General features: G+C 35.7%; 1 protein-coding gene across 2 annotated transcripts; it reads left to right on the plus strand.

Annotated features, from left to right (window-relative positions):
* The first annotated feature begins 8,418 nt into the window (after positions 1-8,418).
* LOC110778290 (BTB/POZ domain-containing protein POB1-like) lies at positions 8,419-14,361 on the plus strand. 2 transcript variants are annotated; one of them, XM_021982866.2, is made up of 6 exons: positions 8,419-8,788; positions 10,668-10,796; positions 12,026-12,147; positions 12,235-12,298; positions 12,586-12,865; positions 13,419-14,361. In XM_021982866.2, exons 1-6 carry the CDS (start codon positions 8,527-8,529, stop codon positions 14,230-14,232), a joined length of 1,671 nt encoding a protein of 556 aa, XP_021838558.1. In that variant the 5' UTR covers positions 8,419-8,526; the 3' UTR covers positions 14,233-14,361. The 2 variants fall into 2 exon arrangements, with proteins under 2 accessions (XP_021838558.1, XP_056686808.1); XM_056830830.1 differs by lacking the exon at positions 8,419-8,788 and adding an exon at positions 8,802-10,073.
* The last annotated feature ends 17 nt before the right edge of the window (positions 14,362-14,378 follow it).

Consider the following 14,378-nt stretch of genomic DNA (forward strand, 5'->3'; position numbering starts at 1 on the left):
TCACGTTCTACAAAATTTTTAAGTGTTTTGTTTGCCATGGAATGTTAAATACTCTGTTTTTTGAGAGCCTCAACGGCTATATTTTTGTAAAAAGCTAACTGAAATGAATTTCCCTTTATTTAATTATTGGTAAATGGTAAATGTAACTGTTTTTTTGTCGTTTAGTGCCTTTTATTTAGTTTCCTTTTAATTTAATTGAATTTTAACGGCCGTTAGTAACAGAAGTCAAAAAGCAGCGGTTTCCATCCATTTTGAGGGACCTAAATGCTCCTTTTGAAACTTGAGGGACCTAACTGCTCCTTTTGGCAAAGTTTAGGGACCTGCAGATCTATTTACTCGCTTATGTTCTGTTCACCTTAATTATTTTCACTTATTTTAGGAAAAATAATTTCAGATAAATTTAGTTAAGTTCAGATAAGGTTAGTTTAGGAAAAATGAGGATTGACCAAATATAATTTATAATTAAAATAAGTTTTGATAAGTTCTAATAAGTTTAGTTAAGTTCAGATAAATAAATAGTTGATTAAGAACATTTGAGACTTATTTTCAAGAGTCGATCTCTTGTGATGTTCTTGAGTGTTCTCACAAGGAAAAATATCGATTAATTCAAGTTGTAACGAATAGTATCTACATCAAAAGTATTGTGTTTACACATCTATCAATTGGTATCAGAGTTAAGAAAAATATTAGTGATGCGGTGGAGGAAGCTAGTATGGAAAGAAAGATCTAACTAATGTGCTTGTAATTTGCTCATCTTTGTGAGCCAATTAAGATATCTTTTGTGTACATATTAGCGTTATTTAGTTGCATATAGTTGCATTTTGAGTTATTCCTATTATATTTGTCTTTTTTTGCTTATTTTTTACGGAGAGCTCCTCTTTCCCTATTTTCAGGCCAAACTAAAGCGACACACAGAGTATGGATGTCCCACTAATCCAAAAGAGAGATTGACCATGCCAATGGGGTTCGAGTGTAACCTTCGCGACATTCTCGTCATCCCACCTCATCATTATCATTGAAGGCTCTCGCAAAGGAAGAGAAGTATGAGTGAAAAGCTTCCACCAAGTCGAGTCTTCGGGCTTGAAGGAAACACGATGCTTATGGAACGGGAGAAATGTAGAAAATAAGTAAGGAATCTAGGGTCATGATCCTTGCACGGATGATGCAACCCTTAGATCTCACTGGGAGAAAGATCGCCAATGGATATCAGCTATGCACGGACCGTGCACGATTCAACTAGAACTGCACACCCCTATGCATGAGTCATGTGAATTTGATCTGGGTCGTGCAACACCTGCTATCCCAATTCAGCTCGAGATCATGCAACACCTGCACGGGTCGTGCAGAGTTGATGAAGCCCGTGCTGCCGTGCAGTGTCTGACGGCAACCCTACTTTTTGGTTACAAGTTTCCCTTAGTATAAATAGAAGGTTACCCTTAAGTACACATGTGTTGAGTGTGTATTAGACTTATTTTATGTCATTTGTTTTTCTCTTTGGATTACACACTCTCAACACCTTTATTGCTTTCTAGATTACTCTTTAATTTGCTTAATGTGTATTTCAATTTCTGCACGTTTAGGAGCATTATCTCCTCTTTCAATTCAAGTATTTTCTTTTGTTTACTTGCTTAATCTCCTTATTGCTTTCAATTATAACTTTTTTGCAAATTTTTGAGTTTTTAGGGCATGATTTGTGGTCGAAGTTCTGTACCGAATTTGATATGTTCTCGGTGTTCATCCTCGAATTCATCTTTTAGTGTGTAGTTTCTTTACCCGAAGTAGAAAGTCATGTTTTCATGTATGGTTTGCTTAGATCTACTAGGTTTAAGTGTTACTATGTGTGAGTAGTACGTTCTCTTAGACCTAGAGGTTGGGTGACCTCTAGTGAAATTATGATATTTTTTCTCTTTCTCTTTTGCTATTTTCGTTTTTATGAATTGTTGAGGTGATTTGTGCATTTTTCTTAGTAGTATGACCATATGGATGTCAACTCAATGCTTTGTTCCTACACCCCTCACGAGGCCTTAAAGTGACACCGAGGAGGGTCCGGGGGTCTTGATTACTCAGTCTTGTGAGATGTTCATATATAAGTGGATTCCGTGTCTAGGGGCCGATGAAAGTCGAGGCTAGGTAGGATTATGTGTTCACCCATGTTGATATTCATCCACTTTGGGTGGGTTGAGATGACCAAAGTGCTATGCTCAATGTCTTAGAAGTGTTCTGACCTTAATTCGATCGGGGAACGTTCACTTGTAGGAAGCGAATGTCACCGGTGAAAGTCAGGGGATTCATACTTATAGGGTGCATAGGTCCCTTTCTTGATTTGATCCTTAGTATAAGAGTCGTGACTTTCCATAGCTATACTAGGTGGAATCGAATCCTCTTTCCTAGTCATATCTCTTTGTATTGATTAACTCGTTTGTGCAACTAGTGACGAGTTGTGAAAAAATCCCAATTATTGCTTAGAGTAAAGTGTGCTAGTAGCTACATGTGTCTTGCTAGTATGAAAAAACGTGTGATCTCCTAGAGTTCGACCCCTTACTTATCCCTTGTCTACTTACCCCTTGTCTACTATATTTTGTGCAGTACCATAAGATTCAATTCAGTCAAGTAGACTAAATTATATTACTTGTGTGGACGCCCCAAGTGTCTAACGACGCATTTGGAGCCCATCAATAGCTAAGAACCAAGATGTTAGCTTGCTATGGACTTATGGTGTCGTTTTTCTGAGTGATGTACAAAACTAGTAGAATATGTGCTTATAATTGAAGTTATGATCATTTCACCACCTTGAAAATCTATTATATATGAATTTTTTAACATTAATCTATTAGGTTTAAACTGGACTTATTCATTCTTATGTGAATTCAATAATTGTTGTATAAACTTCTCGGGGTTTTGAATGGAACTCATGTAACCTTTATGTAAAACTATTATGAAATTGTTAGTCCACACATTCAAATAAATATATTTTCCTCCTTTATAGGTTGAAAGAACAAAGCGCAAGCATGTACTAGCTCTGTGTTTTTTTGGGATATTTTTATAAGCCCATTCTAATTTCCACACTTACCAACATAGAACATGTATGAATTTCCTATTTCCAAATCACCAATATTGATCAAAATATATTATGTAATAGTGTGAAAACACAAGTGCGCAAATCAAAAGATAGAGGGAGTTAGAGATTTTACAGATCCTCTCAGAAAACCATGAGCTATGTGGGGGTAAAGAATGCATGAGGTGGTATGATCAAGAAAACTAAAAGTAATTAAGCAGAGACCCCAACAAAAATGTACTCCACATATGCTTACACACCCATCTTTAAATACTATCAAAATGGTTCTTTCCATACCTTTAAAATACTACAATCTTGACCAATAAGCCGCCACTTTCATTAATTAATAGACTTCTAATACATAATTAAGTAATACTAATTACACAATTAAAGCTGTCATCAGAATATCTAGGTTGTACTTTGAAGTTCATTTCTCAAAGCAAACATGCCATGTTAGGGTGCTTAGCACTAAGCCACCATTCGCACAACTCATCTTTCCTGATTAAGAATAAGGTTAAACATGGTTTATTAGTGGACAACTAAAATAGGTAAACTTTTGGAGACAAAGAGCTTCACACTACAAGGTGCCACTTTGTACATATCAGGCTTTAGTTTATTTGTAATTTGGGACTAATTGTTTACTACTCTCTATTTTTTATTGGGGCATGCACAATATGCACCACACAGATAACCACTGTCCAAAAGTTTAAAACGGTATATATTTTCGTGTTTATAACTGTAAACGGTAAACTTCGATGGAATAGTGTCAATGTACGGTTTGAAGGTTGTCGAAATTGGCCCGACTAATAAGTGGTAGATTTCGGGAATTTTTTTGGCCCACCCTAATTAGTCGGGTTTGAACGTAAATTTTCGACTTAACCCTAACCTAGTGGTTGGGCTTGAAATGGGCCACCTTTTTTTGCTGAAACTTCGCCTAACCCATGATAATGAGAGTAACCCATGATAACCTTCAACGAGAGTAGTTTCTTACACATAAATATCATAGGTTGAAGTAAAGTTAATACGAAGTATTTGCCAAAAAAAGAAGTTAATACGAAGTACTACGTACAAAGTATTGAAAATGAAATTGAGCAAGCAACAATAAACATGTCATTAGTACTCTCGCTTAAAAAACAAAACAAAACATGAAATTAGCAGGCCAGTAATGTCGATAACTCGAATGCTCCCCTAGGAACTTGAAGTCCAACTCAAGAAATCAAATTTAGAAAATAATTTTAGGAAAAAAAAAAATGAAATGTGGTTGAAACTTGAAACTAGACATGGTTACTAACTCAATCGGAAAGTTAGGGTCAAGTTAGAAAAACTTTTATTAGACATATTCAATATAGGGTTAAAATGACAGGCCAGTAATTTAAAACTATAATAGTTAATTTTTTTAAATAATTTTATATGTATAGCTTCATATTCATTAGAGTAGGGTTAGTGCTAGCTTGAGCAATAGTTTGAGCAATAGTCTTATTGAGTATTAATCTATGACCTCTCATTTAAGTGGGAGATATGACAAACGCCTGAGCAAGAGTCTTGGAATACCAAGGCTCTACTTAAGACGTTTAAATAGTAAGTTCTATCTTAATTATTATTTTATTTTATTTTTCACAAGTTTGAGAAGCCTTGAATATGAGGGGTGAAGTGAAAAAATTAAGTGTGAAAGGGTATCGACAAGAATCTGAGAAATTAAAAATAAACAAAAATGAATAAAAAAAACTAATGTAGAACTCTTAGCTCAAATCAGTTGCGAAGCCAAGAATTGCATGTTGGGGGGCGAGAAAAAACACTATGAGGGATATGAACACTTGACCAAAGAGTCCACGTGAGATAATAAACCAAAAATAACCATTGTGACAAGAAGTATTTAGTAATATATTTTGGTAATATATACATTTATACGTTTTCTTTTAAAATTATTGGGGGCGGCCGCCCCTCACCCGCCCCATATCTCCGCCCTTGGCTCAAACTAGCGTTAATTTTGCTCTTTAACTCCTTTCTATTTTTATTGACTCTTGCACTATCGATTCACTATTGACTCCCAACCAGCTTTCACCCACTCAATATTGACTAGTTTTAAGGTGACCCTTTTATGACCTATGTACAATCAAAGATGACTCTTTAATGACCCAACCCACTTTAAAACCTTACCCACCCAAACCCAATAACAAGGTCTAGTTGAAACTTTGGTAAAGGTAGGCTTATATGATACTATGTATTTTTATTTTTTTAGTACAAATGAGCCAGAAGTACAATATAAATTATAAATGGGGATCGAAGAATTCGAATCTGAGACCTATATTACACATGCCTTTTTTTTAACCACTAGGCCAAAATCTCATCGGTAGTGTTTATGTGATAATGATTATGTACTTTTTTAGATGCCCTTTCACCCGCCGCTCCTCTCCCTCCTTTTTATCTCTTCTCTCTCATCTTTAGGGTTTCAGTTTTCTTGGTCGTTTAGGCCGAAAATAGTCTAACTTTTCCGAAAATTTGACTATTTTCGTTCCTTCTTCTTGTTTTTTCTTCATGTTTTGTCTTGTTTTGGTTTCTTTTCCATTGATTTGTTCCCAATTTATTCTTGAGTTGTTCATTCCCAATTTATTTGAGTTTTTAAAGTTTTCTAGGTTCTTGATTCTCATAAATGGATGAGAATTTTTTAGGGTTTCAATAATTGGGAAGGAGATTTGGAGTCGTACAAATTTAGGGTTTATCATCAACTCGTCGATCAAAACAGTTCGTGCGCGGATTGCGAATGACTCTATTTGGAAAGATGCGAAAACATCGAAAATCACTGCTCGCGTCAAACTAGAAGCGGTGGAGTACGAGATGTGCGTTAGGATGCAAAATAGTGATTGTTTTGATTGTAACAGTTATGCATTTTCTTTAAATATGTGGTATGCATATCTATTTTGTCATTGTAGATGCCATATGACTGATTATAAATGATATTATTTTTTTCCCGTCAAAATAAAAGAAAACATTATGTACCTTTTTTTTTATACGGGAGAATAATATCATTAGTAATTAGCCATACGACATCTACAAAGATAAAAACGATCTGCATACCACATATTCAAAGAAAATACATAATTGTTACAATCAAAACAATTATTATTATGCATTTTAAGGCACATCTCGTACTCCATCGTTTCTAGCTTGACGTGAGCAGTGATTTTCGATGTTTTCGCATCTTTCCAAGTAGAACCCTTCGCAACCTGCGCACGAATTGTTCCGATCGACGAGTTGATGATAAACTCTAAACATGTATGAATCCAAATCGCCTTTACAATTATTGAAACCCTAAAAAAATTCTCAACCATGGATGAGAATCAAGAACCTAGAAAACTCTAAGAAGAACCCAAATAAATTGGAAACAACTCAAGAATAAATTGGTAACAAATCAACAGAAAAGAAACCAAAACAAGACAAAACATGAAGAAAAAACAATGAGAAGGGACGAAAATTAGACTATTTCCGACCAAAACGGCCAAAAAAACTGAAACCCTAAAAGATGAGAGAGAAGAGAGAAAAGGGGAAAGAGAGAGGCGGCAAGAAGGTACGTATTTAATAGATTATGTACTTTTTAGATGATACACTAGTGGATTTAATTAGTCTAATCATAGTTAGTTCATTGAACCTTTCTATTTCTACTGAGTTGTTAGTAATGGGCCTAACGGCAGGTTTGAAGTTCAGAGCTTTGTCATGTGGGCTGTGGCCCTTATCGGTTTAATCGGGCTATTTGTCTTGTGTCTGTTGGATATGACCATAGAAGTAAACTTGGGTTATGTTTCCCATATTGGGCCTTGAAAGATTGGTTTTTTTTCTTGAGGTTTTTTTTGGGTAGATATTGAACTATTTATTGGACTCTAGTCCATACCTTTTGTCATCTTAATTATAGTGTTAAACCGTTAATATCAAGCTTTGGTTCCCCTCAACAAAATCTTAATTTTGGATTGATCTTGAATTAGAGTGTGGAGCGACGATGTTCCTATGTTACTATAGAATAAAGTAATAACATATATGTCTAGAGGGTAACACCTCTAATTAGAGTCTAACTAGTGTGTGGTTCGGGCGTTAGCTCCGGGTTTTACTTTTAGTCCGGTTTACATTTTTTAAAATGTGCCTAACTTTAAAAGATTGTATTTTACATTTATATGTGAAAATATGACAAACATTGTAACTAGTTAAGATGGTAAGTAGCGAAACTTTTAATCCACGAGGTTTAATCCACGAGGTTTGAGTCTACGTGACACATATACGTTTTCACAAACGCCTTTTAATATATTAGTATAGATTTGGACTCAAATGGATAAATTAAAAGTATTTTGGTAACACCTATAATTAATGCAATACGTTTGTCATCGGTGCTTGTAATATGGGGATAGTCTGTTGGTTCAATGGTGAATGAGGCTAAATTTGGTATGGATGACGGCGTGTTTAATTCGGATTAACCTTAAGAATTAACCGGGTGGTAACAAAATAAATAAATATAATCAGGCATTAACAATTCAACCTTTCCAAACTACGAAATTGGGTCGAGTTGATTTCGAGCTAGGTTCTTTGATGACGAGAACTTGAGAAGGCAATGTCAAAGAATGTCATCAAACTAAAGGCAACATGATCGAAAAAGCACACACATACACACCTAATGAGTTATGATCAGGAGTTGACAAGTTTGAACTATTTTTTGAAAAAGTTTGAGGTTTTTATATGGTATATGTGCGCCTCCAAACAACGAAAATGTCACTAAATTTTCCAAGTTTGGATTGATATTTTTCACATATAAAAACATACTGCATAACATGAAATTATGTGATCCGGTGGAGTTTGAGATCATAGTCTATTGTTTGCAGGTTTAAAATGATAAAAGTTCAACTGATTTCCAAACTCTAGTTTGTTAACACCTCAATTAAAAAAAAGTTACACCAACTTACATTTTAATAGTCATGATTGAACATTCTTAATCCATTAAAAGTGCGTAAAACTTTGAGTATTCTATAAATTACAAATGGGGGCGGAGGATTCATACCTGAGACCTATTGTACTACACAGACCCTCAATCTTAATCAATAGGCCACGACATCATTGGCGATTATTTAACATATACGGAGTAATGAGGAACTAAAATACAATGCCAAACTGAAGTACTGAACCTCTGATTGATGGTTTGCGGTCAACATTTTATTTTATTTTATTTTTTTATTTTTTTTGACGGCACCACTCTTTTCATATTCTCATGAAATTGAAACCTAAGTAACGTTTTCCCTCAAAAAAAAATAAAAAACCTAAGTAACGTACTCCGTATAGACGGTGACATAGTGTTATTTATAAGGAGTATTTATAATTTTATATTATTATGTGTCACAATATAACTGTGATACTCCCCCTCTATAACACACTAACTCAGAGTTATCAAAATTTGGGGGTTAGGGTTTCTGGGAAAGTAGATGAAACAGTAGAATATGGATTCTTTGAATTCCAGAATTGCAATTATCAAATCGGGTGCGAGTAGTAGTAGCGCTACTAATGATGATCTTCAATCCCCGAGCTCTGAATCAGACTTCGGATTCGCCTTCAATGACAGCAATTTCTCCGACCGAATTTTGAAGGTCGAGATAGTTCCTGATTTGCCTGATACTAAATCCAACGGTGACGGTTGCACCACCATCGCTGATTGGGCTAAGAATCGCAAGCGTAGGAGAGACGATGTCAAAAAGGAACCTGGTTTGCTTTCAGTCGCTTTCTTGAATTATTACTTTCAATTATTCTTTTTAATTACATAATTAGATTGATAGGTTCTTTTTAATTACAGAATTAGATTGATAGGTTTCATTAAATTCTAAATTCGGGTTTTAGGGTTATTGATGCTTGAAGAATTAGGGGTTTTGGCTACAACTAATGGCAAATTTGATTGCAGGGATATCTTTGTTGCAATTGCTTTAAATGGTTTATTCGCGGATGTACTTTTGATTGCAACTACTATTTGGTATTTTGAAATAAGTATTTGTTTCCTTAGTTATTCTCATTCAGTTAAAGCTGCTTTCTATTCACTTATAGGAGCATATTTGAACTTACTAAACTCATTAGAACTTATTATAAATATAAATTGTACTTGTTTAACCCTTATCTGAACCTATCAACACTTGTCTCACTCAATACTGAAATGAGTAAAAATAAGGTGAACCACATTGGGGCCTAAATATCAATGTATCGTCACTTGTCAATCAAGGATATTAACTTCAGAAACTTAATTTGTAATGGAGGGATTACTTTAAAAAAAGAAACTTGAGGGTGCTGATGCTCCCACCGCCCCCGATGTTCCTCCCTGGTTACGATTAATTCTTAGCGCGTGAATTAGGTTTTTAGTTATGGTAGTTATCAAATGAGTGTTTTATGGGCACGGAGGAACTTTTGTATTGTGTTCTTTTTCCAGGATGACCAGCATTTAATTATGAGATGCTGTTAGCTTCCGCACGAATATTCCCTTTTCGGGAAGTTTCTTTGACTTAACTGCCAACTGGTTGGATTGTTTTTGTTACTCTTTTAAAGATACACAAGTAAAGGTGCAAATGATTGAGAAGATAAGATCAATTGTTGGTTTTTCTCTTCATTACTATGGTTTGCCTGATAGGAGAAAATCTCTATGTTGACTAACTGTCTAACTAAAAATGCTGAAGGGCATTACAGTATTACACATCTCTCACGTTGGTCAATTGAAGTAGAGTAATGTATGGTGTCTCAACTATATTTGAGATGTTGCTAATGCGGGTATAAGACTGGTAACATGGAAGACAGAACAGAACAGTTCCTGTTCAATTTCCTACTCAGTGCATGCACTTTAAACTAAAGGCCTATTTGTGAACAGCTTGACACACGTAGCAGCTTTTAGGCTCTAGCAGTGCACCTGGAATTAGTTATCGAAGAATTATCTCGAAAGATCTATTTTAGAGTGGGAATATACCAATTGGGAATACCTTCTGAAGCAACGGTTATTTCACATTTTCACCTGGTGAGAAACCCAAACATATAGTGGAATCAATTCCAGGACTTTGGTCTTTTCAGTATAATTTTCTGTCAACCAAGTGGGGTTTTATAAAGTTCAAATATTTTTGCACTATATTTTAAGTAATCAATCCTTAGAATAACGAATGTTAACTTGACATAAAATGGTAAAAAGAAGAACGGATTCCTAGCTTATCTTCAAAGTTTGAATGATTTCCTGATATAAGTAGATGTAATTGGTGCCTGATGCAGAAAGGACTTTCCCATAAGTGGATACTTAGATTTTATAGTGCATTCTATATATCCAATAACGATTCTCCACTAGTACTGTCAAGAAGACTCAAGAGTATCCACATTAGATCCATGAGTCAAATGTAGGATAAGTCATCTGTAAGGAGTTTTAGTTGAAGGAGGTTTCATGTTAGTTTCTCTGATTTTATATGTTAACTTGTTTTGTCTCAATCTTGAATTCATTGATGCTTACAGAGTACTCCGTATTTATTTGTTGTAGTTCTCTTGGTATGTGGAACTGGGACATTTCAGTTACTGTTTTGGTTGCCATGGTTATTTGCTGACAACACTGATGAAATATTGCGTGCAGGTGCAGACATTATTTTACAACCTGATGAACAGATTCTGAACTGCAATATGCCAGACTCTGATGGTGTTGCCTATGAAAGTCTAGAAGGGGAAGCTGTTGCTATGATCGAAGAGTCACCAATTATCGATGGTACGAGTTAAATTATACTATACCTTACATATAGTTTTGTTGATCATTAGATTAGTTTCCTCTGTGACACAGGTAGTTATAGACTACTTATAGCTTTATTTGATACTCCATACCCCTTTGGCCCTTTTTTGTTTGGTCATGTGAACTTTGCACAGTCTTGAAGTACTTGTTTGACCAATATTTTTTTCAAACTTTTTCAATTTTTTTACGAAGTACGCAGTAGACACTTTTAAAATTTATTACTAGTTATTTTTTTACAAAAAGAACTAGTGTTTATCCCGGGCCCGGCTAAAACGTATAATACTATATGAAGTTTTTTTTTACGCATTGTTTACACGTATTGGGTATATGAATTTGACTCTTTTTTTAATAACTATCCAGAAATAGTTTATTTTATTTGGATGTGTTGTGTTGTGTTGTGTTGTGTTGTGTTGTGTTGTGTTGTGTTGTACACAGTATCATGTTTTAGTATAGTGTTCTTCATCCTTTTTGGAATGTTAGTATTTGTAGATCATACCTAATATCTAATTAATTTCTTGTACTACATATATATGTTATAATCCATATATGCTAGCACAATTGTTGACTAATGAATGAAAAACATGTTTTATTATATGTAGAAACTGGCCAAATTAAAGATGTACTAATAGTAATTATTCGAAACCATTTTCAATAATGGTAACAAAACTACATTTTCTTGCAATCATTATGTTGTGAAAATTATCAAATAACATAAAATGTGAAAAAGTAGTATACAATAATCCTATCCAAGGTAAATATATTTAAGTAGAGTTAAAAAGACATAACTAATACTTAGCTAAGATGGTATGATTTCTACTATATTTCATGTTGGTCCCATGTTCAAACCCTAACAAAAACATTTTGTTTATCAGTATAAAAAGCGCACCCTCCATGTCATTGTTGATGTGGCGCCTTGTCATATTTAAAGAAGGTGACATATGGCGGCGTAACATAACATGTCTTGGAGATTTAATAATAGTATAGATTATCTTAGTGCAAACCCACTGTACATTATAAAAATAAATACAGGCAAAAGATTAATCAGTTTGATCCCAATTCAAACTGAAACGACAATGGAACGGAGGGAGTGATGGAAATTTGGAAAGTTCACTAATCTCATCCAAATGAAGTCATCGATTATTTATTTAAAGAATTTTTGCATTCAGCTCAACCTCTGCATGATACCGATCTGTGTTAAAATCTTGTAGGTGACGAGACTCTTCAGAACAATGAATCTCCCTTGAGCATGGATTGTTCTGTTGTTCTCCAAGTGAAGACTATTCACATTAGCTCTCCAATATTAGCTGCTAAGAGCCCCTTTTTTTACAAGGTGAGGATCTCAGTTGAATGACACTGTTGTACTGTACCTATTTTTTATGGTTATCATGTTTCTGATCTTTTCAAACTTCTTCCTTAGTTATTTTCAAATGGGATGAGGGAATCTGAACAGAGACACGTGACGTTGCGAATCCATGCCTCTGGTACGTACCGATGTCATTTTTGTTTGAAACTTTCTTCTCAATCCCTTGTTAGTCATAAAAGGATGAAAATATTTGGGGTGGGGTGGATGACTGGTCTAGGTTGACCTGGATATGATTATTTTACCTTGTACTTCCTTTAAATTCTGTCGCAATAGATGTTTCGAATTCTGTTTTTCATCTTATTTTCTCATCAAAATATTTTGTGTTGCTGATTCATTCAACTTTCTTCTTAGACCGTGCTTTGAAGCATTATTCACTTATAGTGTTCCTTTTTTTGTGTGGAGCAGAAGAAGCTGCGCTCATGGATCTCCTAAATTTTATGTACAGCAATACTTTGCAAATAGACACACCAACTGGTATACTAGATGTGCTTATGGCTGCCGATAAATTTGAAGTCGCCTCATGCATGAGATATTGCAGCCAGATGTTACGGAATTTCCCTATGTCTTCTGATGTGGCTTTGTTATACTTGGACCTTCCCTCAAGTATCTTGATGGCTGATGCCGTCAAACCATTGACAGATGCAGCCAAGGAGTTCCTTGCTTTGCGGTTTAAGGACATGACTAAGTAAGCTCACCTGAAAATCCTCATCCCAAATAAAGCATGAAGAGAAGAAATAAACCCTAAGGGCACGCTTGGATTGGGTGCAATGGATTATGGGGGTAATAAAATTCAAACCACCATAATAAAAGGACAATAAAGGTGAATTGAGGTGGTTGCAAGGAGGGTGGTGTGGTGGTATTGTGATGAGAAGTTGTGGTAGTAGTGGTGTTGTGAGGAGAAGGGAGGAAGGGGGGAAGTTATTACCCCCCAATTGAGGGTAATAATCACCCTAGTGGGATGGTGGGTTACTATTCCCCCCATGATGAGGGTATTTGTTCCCCCTTTCCTTTTATTTTCTTCTTGCCAACACTAGCTTGTTCCATTTGCCACCACTTCATCCCTTCATCATCACCTTCAATTACCTTAGTTTGACTTTTATTACCCTTTAATACATTACCCTGAATCCAAGCATGCCCTAAATTCTTTTTAGTACTCCGTATTAGATAGTGTTAGTTCTTTTGAATATCTTAAATATATGTACGTGAGAGTTAAAATTGACAGTCCATTTGTTTACCAGATTTCAGTCAGAGGTAATGGAGCTTCCCCTTGCTGGAATTGAGGCAGTGTTGTGTAGTGATGATCTCCAAGTTGCTTCTGAAGACGCAGTTTATGATTTTGCTGTGAAGTGGGCTAGAACCCATTATCTGAAGTTGGAGGAGCGGCGAAAAGTACTTGGTACCCGACTCTGCCGACTGATCCGTTTTCCGCACATGACATGCAGGAAGCTACGGAAAGTCCTGACCTGCAATGATTTAGATCCAGAGCTCTCCAACAAGCTGGTGTTGGAAGCCCTATTTTTCAAGGCTGAGCCGCCTTATCGTCAACGCGCTCTGCTTGCAGATGAGGCTAACACAACTTGTCACCGTTATATCGAACGGGCTTACAAATATCGGCCCGTAAAGGTGATTGAGTTTGAACTGCCACGACCTCAGTGTATCGTGTACTTGGATCTGAAGAAAGAGGAATGTCAGAAGCTGTTCCCAACAGGTCGAGTGTATTCTCAGGCTTTCCATCTCGGGGGACAGGGGTTTTTCCTCTCTGCACACTGTAATATGGATCAACAGAGCTCGTTCCATTGTTTTGGGCTGTTCTTGGGAATGCAGGAGAAGGGTTCTGTATCGTTTGCTGTGGATTATGAATTTTCTGCTAGGCAAAAGTCAGCTGATGAGTTTATTTCGAAATATCGAGGGAACTATACTTTCACAGGAGGGAAGGCAGTTGGGTATAGAAACTTGTTTGGTACACCATGGACCTCGTTTATGGCGGAAGATAGCCAGTTCTTTATCAATGGTGTTTTGCATCTTAAGGCTGAGTTGACAATTAGGCAATAGTCGTTTTATGCTAATGGAACGTTGCTCAACAAGTAATAATTATGTTGTGTAACTTTTTGAGCAAAGATACAGTGTAAATAAGAGTTTAGTTCGTACCTAAAGTATAGGTTGGTTGGTACTTATCTTTCATTACTGAAATTATTTTA

Source organism: Spinacia oleracea, chromosome 6, assembly GCF_020520425.1.
Source record: "Spinacia oleracea cultivar Varoflay chromosome 6, BTI_SOV_V1, whole genome shotgun sequence".
NCBI classification, from domain to species: domain Eukaryota; kingdom Viridiplantae; phylum Streptophyta; class Magnoliopsida; order Caryophyllales; family Amaranthaceae; genus Spinacia; species Spinacia oleracea.